The sequence below is a fragment of the Staurois parvus genome, unplaced genomic scaffold (genome assembly GCF_062004578.1).
Source record: "Staurois parvus isolate SC_StPar_1 unplaced genomic scaffold, SC_StPar_1.0 ptg000187l, whole genome shotgun sequence".
Taxonomy (NCBI): Eukaryota; Metazoa; Chordata; class Amphibia; order Anura; family Ranidae; genus Staurois; species Staurois parvus.
The window spans coordinates 7,678,323-7,692,784 of NW_028317983.1; the positions used below are offsets into that span (position 1 = coordinate 7,678,323).

General features: G+C 41.4%; 1 protein-coding gene across 3 annotated transcripts in view; it reads left to right on the forward strand.

Moving 5' to 3' along the window:
* The window catches only part of LOC149462058 (collagen alpha-1(XIV) chain-like), a 266,392-nt gene that overhangs the window by 219,789 nt on the left and 32,141 nt on the right, over window positions 1-14,462 (forward strand). For all 3 annotated transcript variants that reach the window (XM_089677540.1, XM_089677541.1, XM_089677542.1), the window contains 4 exons: window positions 1,177-1,230; window positions 3,717-3,812; window positions 9,009-9,062; window positions 11,337-11,390. In XM_089677540.1, the coding sequence (XP_089533666.1) occupies window positions 1,177-1,230; window positions 3,717-3,812; window positions 9,009-9,062; window positions 11,337-11,390 (258 nt within the window). The remainder of the gene's footprint in view (window positions 1-1,176; window positions 1,231-3,716; window positions 3,813-9,008; window positions 9,063-11,336; window positions 11,391-14,462) is intronic.

Below are 14,462 nucleotides of genomic sequence, written 5' to 3' on the forward strand. Positions count from 1 at the left end.
TTTCTACATGAATCCACCTCGTCTCTTGTCTGTATACTGACTTGCCAAACTAAATAACAGATGATGAGGAACTTGGAGACCCTTCTGTCATAGTGCATGTCTTCACTGTATTACAAACACATACAGCATAAACCAAGCAAGCAAGGATCAGGTCCAAGTATTACTAGGAAAACAGCAAACCCAAATACTCCTAGGCTTAGGGATGGACTCAGCATAGGCTATGACGTCATCTCGGATGTCCTGGAATGTGCACTCCTTGCTGCCTTCAAAGGACCGGGAAAGTCCAAATGCACTGGATATAAAGAAAACAAACAGAGGGTGCTCCGGCCTAGTGCATTACCTTAAAAAACATTTATTAAAGAAATAAAGATAAGTATTGTACTCACAAATGACAATAATGTCAATGGCACATCATAAAGTACAGCACTGTCCAATCCACACTACGTGACCGGCTGCAATGGGAACCTTGGACTTCCAACAGGCTAACGTGTTTTGAGGACTTGCCACTTCCTCAGAGCTGAGGAAGAGGCAAGCCCTCGAAACGCATTAGTCTGTTGGAAGTTCAGGGTTCCCATTGCAGAGAGTCACGAAGGTTGGATTGGACGGTGCTGTTCTTTCATTCATAGATCAAAAAAAATAATAATTTAGAACTCATCTTTGAGGTGAGGCTTTAAAAAGAGAAGGCCATGATCAGGCAGCTCAGGACAGACTTTAAAAGGGTTGAAGGGCTTAAAGTGTATCTAAAGCCATTCTTTTTGATAGAGATGGAAAGAATTTGAAGTTTTATCAAGATTTGATTGCGTTATGTGCCCACATTAGGGAAATCCACCCTTTCTTTGCCCTGATGACCACTTATCTCACAGAATATGAGGGAAAATCCAAAATGTTGTCACTAGATCAACAATGGTGTTGGGAATCTTTATATGCGGACACTTGTTCCTGTGACAGCTGTCCTGGAGAGATTTCCATTTGCGTAGGTTTATTCTCACTCGTCCTGTTTTGTCTTCGAGAAAGGAACTGAAGGAAAATCTCCCAAATCAGACACAGAAAGCAGAAAGGAAAAAAAGAAAACTTGGCAAGGATTTTAACCATTCCATACCATCTCAAATTTAATGATATGCTACCTTTATCCATTTCTTCTGTTGACTCGCTTATAATGTTTCTAACTCTTTTTAGGGTGGTGGTGGTATGAGGGGACCCAAGGGATCACAGGGGGAAACAGGCTTATCGGTAAGTGTTTTGTGGGGGTTTTTTTATTCAATGCTTTATAGAAATTACAATTCATGGCTGTTTGTTATTAGTTTAATGTTATTAATTTTTCTTTTTCTTTTTGAATATTATAATATTTATTAAAGTTTTGCATCAAAATTAACACAAACACTTGCATAATCCTATGCATTGTAAGTCCCTCAATTCTTCATTGTGCAAGCCATAATTCAATCAACATTTTATATCAAGAAGGAACTCGCCTTAATATTTAGAATCCCAAATATAAAATTATCTTAATCATTCCCCATACATAAAACACACCCTAAGACAGAAGCAAAAAAAAAAAAAGGAGGGATATAATTCTCACTCCTTTCCTCCCCACCGCCCTCCCCCCCACCCCGTTCCAGAACCTCAACAGGGATGCACAGAAAGATGTCCCTGGAGACCACACTTCAAAAAATTTCTTGTAATTATCTCTTAAAATTGCAGTCAATTCCTTCATTCTCTGCAATATTGCATTTCCTCTACCTATTCTACCATTTTAGGGGGATCAGAAGATTTCCAATGTTTTGGAATAATAACCCTTCCATTTTTACCTTTTCAATAGTTATTGAGCACAACAATCATTATGAAAACCAGCAGTATGATTTTAAAGCATGGTCAGGGGAGGTGGTTTGTAGTTAACCCAGAGGTAACCTAGGCAAAGTTGATAAGACACCTAAAGACCAGGGGGGCATGGCTATCGGAAGGAGCTGGGGCTAAGGCCGCTCTTCCCTTCCTCTACTTTGCAGCTGATCCGTGTGCAATGTTACACCTTCAAATTCTGACTGCGTTTCTGGCAGGATCATCAGGATAACAGAAGTTAATTGTTAGGGTTTACATACAATTTAAGGGATCAATGAATAAAAACATTTTTTTATGAATGTCTCAGCATGCACAAGAATTTCACGAGTAAATCCTGTAATGTTTGCAATATGTCTGAAAGGTCAGTTTCTAATGTGTTTTTCTCACTAGAGAAAATAGCCTAACACTCTAAGCTAAGAACATTCGACCAGAAGGGGAAATATGAGGTCTCAGCACTGTACAATGTTTATAAGCTGCAGATTCGTTCACTATTTAGCAGAAAAGACCTCCACCTACAGCAGGGACTGTAACATTTGACAGCAGTATTACTATGGAATATACAGGGGACCCCACCACATTTTTTGTTGTTTTTTTTTTCTTCAAGGGATCACTCTTAAAATCCATACCAGACCTGAAGAACCTGGTATGAATTTGTTGGGACTCCGTGTCATATGTTTTTTTGTTTTTTTTTTCATACTATGCCTTTGTTTACATTCACCTGTCAGCCCAGAATCCCTGGCTGGTAGCTGAATGTGCTGGGCAAATATGAGATTTTTAGAATGCCAGCAGGTGCCCTAGCCATTAGGAAGAACATCCATTCATTTAGCCATTTGCAGAGAATATCTGATTGCCTCTCGGGGGATCAGGAAGGAATTTTCTTCCCAGCAGAAGCAAATTGGATCATGCTTTGCTGGGTTTTTTGCCTTCCTCTGGATCAACTGTGGGTATAGGATTATAACTTTTTTTTTTTAATGGTTGAACTGGATGAACTTTTGTCTTTTTTTCAGCCAGACTAACTATGTAACTATGTAACAGTAATAATCATAAACTGTGTACACAATGCAGAGGTCTCCCTCACAATATTTCCCATTCTGGTCAAATGTCCTTAGCCTAAAGTGTAAGGTTGTTTTGCAAGGTTGTCTCTATTGGTGAATGTTCTTAAACTCATATGGTCTGGTTTGATTATTAATGGCTGTTTTTCTTGGGATTGAATGATGTGGGAACATTACATTCACCCAGCAGAAATCAACAAATTGTTTTTATACATGTACTGTGGGAAAAAAAAGACAGGCAGAGGACGAAGGACTGCTTACCAGGGTTTCTTACCATGAAACTACTTACCATGGTCTCCTAGCAGATTAACCTGCCCCCATTACTGACTTACCATGCTGTTCTGCACCATATCCCTGTTTGGAGGCAGTCATCTTGGTAGAAGCAGGGCTTTGCTTCTATTCATCAGAGCTGCCCCCCCCCAGTGATCTGGTGATCAAGAAGTAACAAAAAAAAGTGAAAGAAACACATTTGTGCAGGATGAAACAGAAGCGGGAACATGCATGCAGTGCAAGTTCTCTGGTACTGCTTCCTCTCCAACAAGGAAAACAATGAGTAGCACCAGGGGCGGACTGAAAACTCATGGGGCCCCTGGGCAATAGGGGATCATGGGGCCCCTGTGTCCTTGCCCAAACTCAAAAAAGCCTATGAAAAAGGTACCAGGGGCATCTCATGGGTCCCCCTACTGACCTCGGGCCCTCGGGCAGTGCCCGAGATTCCGAATGGTCAGTCTGCCCCTGAGTAGCACAATAGTGACATCACCAAATCAAAAAATTATTTTGCAGATGATGTGGAAAATGACAACTTTTAATATTTATTCACTTTTTTTCTAGGGGCCAGACGGCCAACAAGGCCCATCAGGCCCACCAGGAGTTCATGGACCACCCGGACCCCAGGGACCAAGTGGACATTCCATTCAGGGACCATCTGTAAGATTATTTCTGTCATCTTTATTGAGCTGAACTTCAATAGAATGTTAATGAATTTGTGTACAAAGAACCTGTGTCAAGAGGACAGAGTCTAGTACTTGGGTTCATGATGGAATGGAGCAAACACCAGTCTATGACAGTCTATTGGTAAAATATTTGACATTACTATCTTAAAACAAGGTTTTACTGACCTTCTGAAAGTGACACTGTCACTAAAGTTCATATTTTACCTGTAAAAAATCAGTAATTGCTTTCTTTTCTGATGCCGTTGCTGCCAAATTCTAAGAATCTTCTTCTGTAGTTCAAAAGGAACTTTGAACTTCAGAAGGACACTTCCAGGGGTATCGATCTCCTGGGTCCTCCTGTAGATCTCACAGGTTCCTCCTGCTGACCTCCACATCACTGTTGAATCCTGTAATGGCTTGGTGTCAAAAGGAAGAGCTAGCAAAAACTGGGAAACCAGGGGACCCAGGTGACTACCAAAAATGAAGATTTCTCAGCATTGGAGTGGAGTTTAGAGGTCAAAGTTAGGTGGTCATGCTTTTTGTGTGCACCATCTATGTCCCACTGGGGAGATTTCCTTTCACTTTATTGTCCTTATGAAAGATTTCCCTTTTATTCCTGTTTTGAAGACAACTCAAAATGCTGGATTTCTTGTCACTTTCTGCCCAAGTGACTGGTCACCAGGACAAATAGAAAGTGAATCTCCCTAATGGGGACACAGATAGCAAAAAAAGAGCATGACCGCTATTGTATCCCTTACCATTGTATCCAAAACAAACCAAAAAAAGTTAAGTATAGATGTATGATATTTACCATTACTAAACCATACAGTAATACCCTAGTTGGGATGAAGTAAGTTCTCTACTATTCTGTATTTTACGTTGTATTGCAGAATTAGGAGAACAGAAGGCATTTTGTGTAATCTTTACTGTTCCTTATGTTTCCTAGCATATAGTATTTCTCAAATAACCACATATTGCAGTGCTGTGCCTTTACAGTTGTGACCAAAATTATTCAACCCCCAATGCTGTAAAGGGGTTTAGGGACTATAGTGTACATTTGGAATTGTATTCAGAATCAAATCCTACAAGGACGTTGTAACTACCCAAATGCAACTAAAATGACATCAATTGTTTATGTAATACAGTAGTAAATGGTTCTTATGTGGTTTCTTCATTGCCACAATTATTCAACCCCTTAAAGACTACCACTCTGAAGAACAGAGGTTCATACAGGTGCTTTCCATCAGGTATTGAAAACACCTGTGGATGTCACCGAGCAGCAATCAAGCATAATAAGCACCAATTAGGCAGCTTTAAAATGACTGTGATACTCAGCTCCTTCTAGACATTTACTGGTGTGGTTACAAACATGGTGAAGGCAAGAGAATGGTCCAGGAAGACAAGAGAAGAGGTGATTTCTCTTCACAGGAAGGGCAATGGCTATAAGAAGATTGCAAAGATGTTAAACATACCAAGAGACACCTTAGGAAGCATCATTCGCAAATTCAAGGCAAAGGGCACTGTTGAAACGCTACCTGGTCGTGGCAGAAAGAAGATGCTGACTTCGACTGCTGTGCGCTACCTGAAGCGTAGAGTGGAGAGAAGTCCCCGTGTGACTGCTGAGGAACTGAGAAAAGATTTGTCAGATGTGGGTACAGAAGTTTCAGCCCAGACAATAAGACGCACACTGCGTAATGAAGGCCTCCGTGCCAGAACTCCCAGGCGTACCCCCTTGCTGTCTCCAAAGAATAAGAAGAGTCGACTGCAGTATGCCAAAAGCCATGTGGACAAACCACAAAAGTTGTGGGATAGTGTTCTGTGGACTGATGAAACAAAATTAGAACTGTTTGGGCCCATGGATCAACGCTATGTTTGGAGGAGGAAGAACAAGGCCTATGATGAAAAGAACACCTTGCCTACTGTGAAGCATGGTGGAGGGTCAATCATGCTTTGGGGCTGTTTTGCTTCTGCAGGTACAGGGAAGCTTCAGCGTGTGCAAGGTACCATGAATTCTCTTCAGTACCAGGAGATATTGGATGGAAACGTGATGCAGTCCGTCACACACCTGAGGCTTGGGAGACGTTGGACCTTTCAACAGGACAATGATCCCAAGCATACCTCCAAGTCCACTAGAGCATGGTTGCAGAGGAAAGGCTGGAACATTTTGGAGTGGCCATCGCAGTCACCAGACTTAAATCCGATTGAGAACCTCTGGTGGGACTTAAAGAAAGCAGTTGCAGTGCGCAAGCCTAAGAATGTGACTGAACTGGAGGCCTTTGCCCATGAAGAATGGGCGAAGATACCCGTAGATCGCTGCAAGACACTTGTGTCAAGCTATGCTTCACGTTTAAAAGCTGTTATAACTGTAAAAGGATGCTGTACTAAGTACTAAGATTGAATGTCACTTGGGGGTTGAATAAAACTGATAATGCTGTGAGCACAGAAAAGACATTTGTGGTTATTTCATTATAACTGTTATGTTATATTTGTCTGACCTACAAGTGCCTCTTTAATGTAAATGTAAGCAAGATGACTGAATGATCAAAAGCAATGTCAAACTGGCCAAAACACTCAATTTCAGTGGGGGTTGAATAATTTTGGTCACAACTGTAAATCTTAAACAAATATATGCAATAAGTGCATCTAACCAATGTGCAGTGCTAATTAGTTTCAAACAGGATTATGCATGATAAGTGTGCCAGATAAAAGAGCAATGTATATGATATCAAACCAAAAACTGACAATAACCTATTAGAGATGATGCATTAAATGAACGTGCAGTGAATTTAAGTGATAAAACTACAATTAACCTAAATAGCATTAAATTAATGTAAAAATATATATCATTTGTGCATGGGGGACCAAACAGTGCTCCATCCTAAAGTGAATAACAAAAGTCCATAGTGCTATAGATGGTATCCATCCTCTCCCAGTGAATATCCACCACAAAACACAGCCCCTTAGCAGAAGCTAAGACCACAAATTATTGGTGGTCTTAGTAGGCTCTTGAAATTTTTTTTTATCAAATACAGTATATTCTTCAGATTTTTTTTAACATATAAAAAAATTATTTTAACATATATTTTTACATGTATTTGTAAATGCATTCCAAACATTTGTATTTTTAAAGACATACAGTATATTTGAAATGTATTTTTAAAAATACCTTTCATATATTTTGAAATAAAAATGCATTTCAACAGACAGTGTATATATATAATATATATATATATATTTTATTAAAATATATTTTGAAGCGTATTGAATATGGCCAAAACTGTAGCATTTCAAATATATGTCAATATATTTGGGAAGAATATTTTTTAAATATATTTCAAATATATTTTTCTTCCATGTGGGCACCTGTAGAGGAAATGGAGGCAGGACACCTTTAAAAGCTGGGAACCACATGGAATCCCACAGGACTGCTTAATATACTTCTCCCGCTCACAAGTAGACATTTACTCATAAAAATTGCTAAATGCAAGGCATAAAAAGCTTTCAAACAACACCGCTGACTCGGCTGGCCTGATGATGTCAGCACAGGCTCCATCCAGCATGTTTCCTCCATATTTCTAACCTGGAAGCCACACAACTCTTCCAGTAAAGGCTGAAAAGAATGTAACGTGGTAGAGCCTTCTTAGAATAGCAGATAGTCACATACCACATTTCATCACATATCCTAAAAATAAGGGGATTATTCATGCAAAATCATACCTTTGTGTCCCAAAGCCAACTGCCCATCCAGAACCACTGGCATATAGCATGGATACAGCCTTTTATAGAGCCATCCAGTTGTTCCAAACTGCATATTTCAGTCTTTTTGACCATCATCAGTATAGTTTATGGAAATCATGCCTTCTATGGAGTAGAGCTTGAAAAGAGAAAGTATATCCAACAACGCTACCATCAAACCCGCCCTGCAGGCCAGAGTACTTGGTGTCATTCTGGACTCCAACCTATCCTTTCAACCCCAAGTCCAATCTTTAACAAACTCGTGCAGACTCCACCTCTGCAACATCGCCAAAATCCGCACGTTCCTAACCCCAGAAACCACTAAACAGCCCATCCACTCCCTCATCACATCACGACTCGACTACTGCAACTCCCTCCTCACTGGCCTGCCTCGCCGCTGGCTATCCCCGCTTCAGTCGATCCTGATACGGCTGCCAGACTCATTCACCTTTCCAACCGCTCCGTCTCTGCCACCCCCCTCTGCCAATCCCTCCACTGGCTTCCGATTGCGCAACGGATCAAATTCAAAATCCTAACGCTGACGTACAAAGCTGTCCACCATACTGCCCCGAACTACATCACTGACCTAATATCCAAGTACCGCCCAGCACGCACACTCCGCTCCTCACAAGACCTCCTTCTCTCTAGTTCCCTGGTCTCCTCCTCCCATACCCGCCTCCAGGACTTCTCCAGGGTGTCACCCATCCTCTGGAACTCCCTGCCCCAACCCATCAGATTATCACCTACTCTCCTCTCCTTTAGGCGCACCCTGAAAACCCATCTCTTCAGGGAAGCCTACCCCACCCCCTGCTAACTTGCTGACCTCCTCCACTCTTCCTACCACTCCATCCCCCACAGCTATCTCCTCCTGTGCCACCATCCCCTCCCTCCTAGATTGTAAGCTCGAAAGAGCAGGGCCCTCGATCCCCTCATGTTTTGCATTGTATTGGTATTGTTCTGTCACATGTTCTGTCCCCCTCTGTAATGTACAGCGCTGAGCGAACTATTGGCGCTTTATAAATACTGTATAATAATAATAATATCACTATGATAAGAAGCGACTAAAGAAATAAAATAACCCTCAAACTGAATCAGTGTGTAGCACAGTAGTCTTACTAGAACAAAGGGTTTTCACAGGGCTAAATCTCCTACGTATCCCAAAAATAAGAGGATTATTTCTCATTTCAGGTAAGTGAGTGGAGTCATGCCAATCATTCCTTTATGCCCCAATGGCTAATTGCACTTTAAAATTATCCTGGACCATCATATTGCAATGATTTTAAAAGAAACAGAATGTAAGGTTAATTCATAAGAAAAACAAATCCCTATTTAGATTTGCTGGATCACTAAAGTCCCTCAGCACAGAGTCATTAGTGAGGTTAAAGGTTTACTATCCTGTTATAATTCTATGAATGTAAAGCCTTGCTGCTAACAAAATTCTCACTATTTTTTTTAGGGTGTTCCTGGTTCAAAAGGAGATAAAGGAGAAGCTGGGCTTCAAGGAAATCAGGTAAACCAATATAAACATTTTCAACTCTAACAATTTATTTTTAAAAAATCTATATTTTAAATGCATTTGTACTCTGCTGAGAGTGTCTAAATTAGGCAAACTATGTGGACAAAAGGTTGTGGACACTTGACCATCCTTTTTATACTGCATGGCTAAAAATATGTGGGTTTCTCACCAAATGATTGAGTCCAGGTGGTTTCAGGGAAAGGTACTGTTAATTCAATAATATAGAATGACATTTTAGACAATTATGCTCTTCCACCCTTGTGGCAACAGTTTGGGGAAGGCCCTTTTCTGTTAAAGCATGACTGTGCCCCTATGTACAAGGCCAGTTAAGACATGGTTTAATGAGTTTGGTGTGGAGGAACTCAAGTGGCCTGCTCAAAGCCCTGAATTCAACCCTAATGAACTCCTTTGGGATGAATTTGAACACCGATTGAGAGCTAGGTCTTCTCATCCAACATCATTACCTGACCTCACAAACACATTTTTGATAGAATGGGCACAAATTCCCACAGACACACTCTAAAATCTTAAATGAAGGAATGCGCTAAAACCACAAACTATTCCTAATTTAGTGTAGAAACATTAGTGCAAAAGATATATATATCTATTCTCAATTAATATCAAAAAATATCAAAATTATGTGCAAAACTATTTTTTAGTGCATAAGTAATTTAAATAATTAAATTTGTGAATATAAAAAATTGTCCAATTCTGAATTTCTTCAAATGTCCAAACAAATCCTTTTCAAATTCAGGTGCTCTCAAAGAAATTGTGCCAAAATCCACCACCAAAGTAAAGTTGCGTAACTCACCAGAGCTCCATGCTGATCAATCTCTAGATCAGCAAAAAACGCTTTTTGCTCTGGGAGCAGATGCAATAAATCAACTTCTCAGGTGTGATGATCAATAGCTACACAATCATCCATAAGGTAGGTATCCACCACTCAATATAATGGTTCCAGGAGCATTATATCACTCTCTCTTTTTATATCTCTCCACCGAGGTCATGTTTGGGAATGAAAGAGAAAATCATGGTGCAGCCAGTTTTTTTATAAAAGTATCCAACAATTTAATAAAGATTTACACTCACAAAAAGGGTGTCTTCACCGACACCAGTATAACAGCATAAAACAGCAAATGGTATAACAGTCTCCTGTTCCCCGCACACTCACTACAGCGCTCGTGACTCAATCTTCTCCACAGACGTCAGCATCCAGCAAGCCAAGCCAAGGGGCAAAAAGCCAGAGCAAAAAGCGTTTTTTGCTGATCTAGAGATTGATCAGCATGGAGCACTGGTGAGTTACCCAACTTTACTTTGGTGGTGGATTTTGGCACAATTTCTTTGAGAGCACCTGAACTTGAAAAGGATTTGTTTGGACATTTGAAGAAATTCAGAATTGGACAATTTTTTATATTCACAAATTTAATAATTTAAATTACTTATGCACTAAAAAATAGTTTTGCACATAATTTTGATATTTTTTTTATATTAATTGAGAATAGATATATATATCTTTTGCACTAATGTTTCTACACTAAATTAGGAATAGTTTGTGGTTTTAGCGCATTCCTTTATTTAAGTTATAGCACTAAGAAATTTATTTGGTTTCTTTGAGGTGGAATTGCTGCTTTAAAGTATTAAGGGTGTGGCGCTTTTATTACACTTGTGACACTCTAAAATCTAGGTCTTCTCATCCAACATCAGCACTTGACCTCACAAATGCTCTTTAGGCACAAATTCCCAGAGACACACTCCAAAAGTATTGTGGAAAACCTCACCAGAAGAGTGCATGCTACAACAGTTCCAAAAAGAGGGGGTGGGGGGACCACATCAACTTAATGTCTATGGTTTTGGAATGGGGGGGGGGAAGTAAGCTCACGTAGATGTGATGGTCAGCTGTCCACAACTGTCGTCCAAGTAGCATAAGTAATTTAGGGCAGCTCACTCCTTCTCTGCCCCATGCAGTTGCTAGAACCTGTCAAGGCATGCTGGGGACTTTTAGTTTTGCTAAGGCAGAATGCAAGGCTGTCTAACAATGCTGCATAGTGATTCAGAATTCATACCGAAGGAAATGTAACATTTGCTCATTACGTAAGTGATAGTGACTTAGTATGAAGTAATCTTGTTATTTTAACTGTGACAAGCTGGGGTGCTGTTAGGGCTTGCTGTTTGGGTTTTCTAAGCTATCACTGATAACAATGTGTTACCTAACAAGAAGGAAATGTATGTATAAAATGTCATAACATTCACCTATTATGTTTTTTATAGGGAATTCCTGGCCCAGCAGGGGCTCCTGGAATAGAAGGACCTGTGGGACAAAGGGTGAGCTATAGCATGAACAAACATGATGAACACTTGGAATAATTACAGTGTAGTGAGTGTATCACATTTAAAGTAATGTTATGAAGGTAAAATTGTAAAAAGGGAGACAATGTGGATACTGTTTTACTTTTTGTAAATTGATGATGATGATACAGAGCAAACCAGCAATTTCGTCACCTGCTATTTAGGTCTTTGGCTCTGCAGAAGAAAATGGAATCCTGATTTTTGAACTCTGTTCGGTTACTGTATGCCAAGATAAAGCGTATCTCCAGCCCAAATTTTTTTTTTTGCTTTCGATAGAGTGGGAAGGGGTTAAGGGTCAATCACATGGGCTTACCAATCTGTATACCCATGCGAAAGGCAGTCTTTTCCCATATGGAATGCACAGATGGTCCATGCATCCACATGCAGGCAGTCCCTATTAGGGTGCAGAAATTACATGGACACAGACAATGCTCTCACTTTGACAGCTTTGGGAGTTCTAGTGCATGTCCCTAAATGCACACTGTCAGCGTTCAGGGACAAGCACCCCATGGTTGTCAAATTGAGGCTAGTAGCTGTGTTTGGGCAGCCACTGCATCCCAGTAGACATGAATGGGACTGTCTGCAAAGTGCACTTTGTGGCCCTGTTTCAGAGGACGCCCCATTTCGTTTCCCTTTATTTCCTTGTTAACATTGTCACCTGAGAACTGGGGACATTACTACATACTGTATATGGTGGTCGTTCCTGACTCTTCAACCCTTCTGGACAGAAGTACACTATCTGCTCCATAATTCCATTTCCAAGAGATCCTTTTTCAAATTCTTGGCGGTGCACATGGTAACTGCTGGTAGGCTCTATGTTCCCGCACTTTGGGGTTCAGCTCAAGCCCTGACTATCCAGGAGTGGCTCTCCAGACTCCACAAAATAGCAAAAATGGAAATGCTAATTTGCTATACCACATGATAACCCTTCCAAATTGACAAAGACTTGGTCCTGCTGCCCAGCGGTGTATTTGCCATGAGGATAACAAGAAGTGTTTGGGGGGGGGGGTGGCGCTGAGGACCACCATGGAATCTGAGGAGGCTGCACAGTGCTGGAGGGTGTAAGCTTCCCGCACAAGGACGGAAGGCACTTGGCATGGCCCCAGAGAGGTTAAGATTAGTACTTTATTAACACTCTCTCTTTGCATGTGGCTGTGGGGGCTGGGGGGATAGGTTTTGTTTGGCAGAGAGTGGAGGCAGCAGGGCTGGGGGGTGCCCAATTTTAGTGGCGACGGGCGCTGGGGAGGTGCTGGTAGGAGTTGCCCAATTTTAGTGGCGGTGGGGGCCAGGGGGAAAGGGGGGTGTGCTGGTACAAGGCACCCAATTTTAGTGGCGGCGGGGGCCAGGGAGGGGTTGGTGCCCAATTTTAGTGGGGTTGCTGGTGGTAGTGCTGGGGGGTGCCAAATTTTAGCATTGCCTAGGGCAACGCAAGAGCTAAATGCACCATTGCTGCTGCTGCCTCCACTTTGAAATGACAATGAAATCTTCCCGCCTAATGGGTACTTCCCCTTAAACCTGTGTTTCATTAAGACACCTACCATTTAGGTTTCCAAATTTAGCCCTTTCCCTAATACACATACCGGGGTGCCCACCTTATGTCTTACATGTGATAGGCCCAGGAGGGGAGATTGGAGGAGGGGACAAGCAGCCAGATTACTCTCCCCTTGTTTAACCCACCCTTACAAATGGGGAGGTCCCATTCCCCTCCCCTTTTTTTCTTTTCTTCTTTTCTTCTGTACTCTTCCGCTCTCTTCTACCTCTTCTGTGGTTCCTTTCAATCTTTCTTCTGCTAACTCTTCTCCAACACCTTTTCCTTGAACTAAATTTTCATTGAGCTAACGTTGAATGCTGCCCAGTTAATACCCGTTTTAATTCTCCCGAGAGCTATTCCACTTTGATATTGTCGCCTCTTAAGCAGCACCAGTAGTTCGGCTCACTGCACCCTCTTTTTTATGTTAGGGAATATTATTATATTATAATGTAATAATATAGTAATATTCGCACCACTAGTGATAAGTACTCTTCTACATTTGTTGTATGCAAGCATTTACACTTATTTTATTTTTTGCCATTCTCTCTCTTTTTTTTTTCTTTTACATGCAATGTCTTAATACGATGTGTCTTTACCTGTCCTCCTTCACTTTTCTGTTGTTTTGTATATTGAGTCCATCATGTCCATATTGTAATAGTTTAAACTTCAATAAAGTCTGAATGGAACTACCATTGTCACCTGGACAGGAAGTCAAGGGAAATCCCCAACAAGGACACAGGTCACAGGTGGCAGTACAAACACCTCCTTCGGCTTTTATTGATATCTGTGTTCATGTTGGAGATTTTCACTCACTTTCTGTGCTGGTAATGAGAAATCTTCCCAACAAGGCCTTACGCTGCAATAAAAGCCCTTTAGACCAGTGGTCTCTAAACTGCGGCCCGGGGGCCAGATGTGGCCCTTTGATTGCTTTTATCTGGCCCTTGAGGCACTATTCCTCCCACTGATATGAGGCACCATTCCTTCCACTAACACCAACATTGGGACATAATTCCTCCCACTAATATAGACTACAGAACACTATTACTGCCACCAACACTAAAGATGGTGCGCTTTTCCTCCAATTGGTACCATCATTGGGGTAATGTTCCTGCCACTGACATCAACAATGGGGCAAAATTCCACCAACTGATATAAAATATAGATCACTATTACTCCCGCTAACACTAAAGATGGGGCACTTTTCCTCCCACTGATACCATCAATGGTGCACTACTCCTGCCACTGACACCAGTGCTGGAGCATCAGTTCTTCCCTGACACCAGTGTCGGGGCACCGGACCTTCCACTGACACCAGTATTGGGGCACATTTTCTTTCATTGATACCAGTGTTGGGGAACCATTCCTTCCATTGACACCAATGTTGGGGCACTATTCCTCTCACTGATACCAATAATAGGGCGCTATTCTTTCTACTGACACCAATGATTGGGCACTATTTCTGCTGCATTTTCCACTCCCACTGGTTACAGTCCGGCCCCCTTAATGTCAGAAGACTA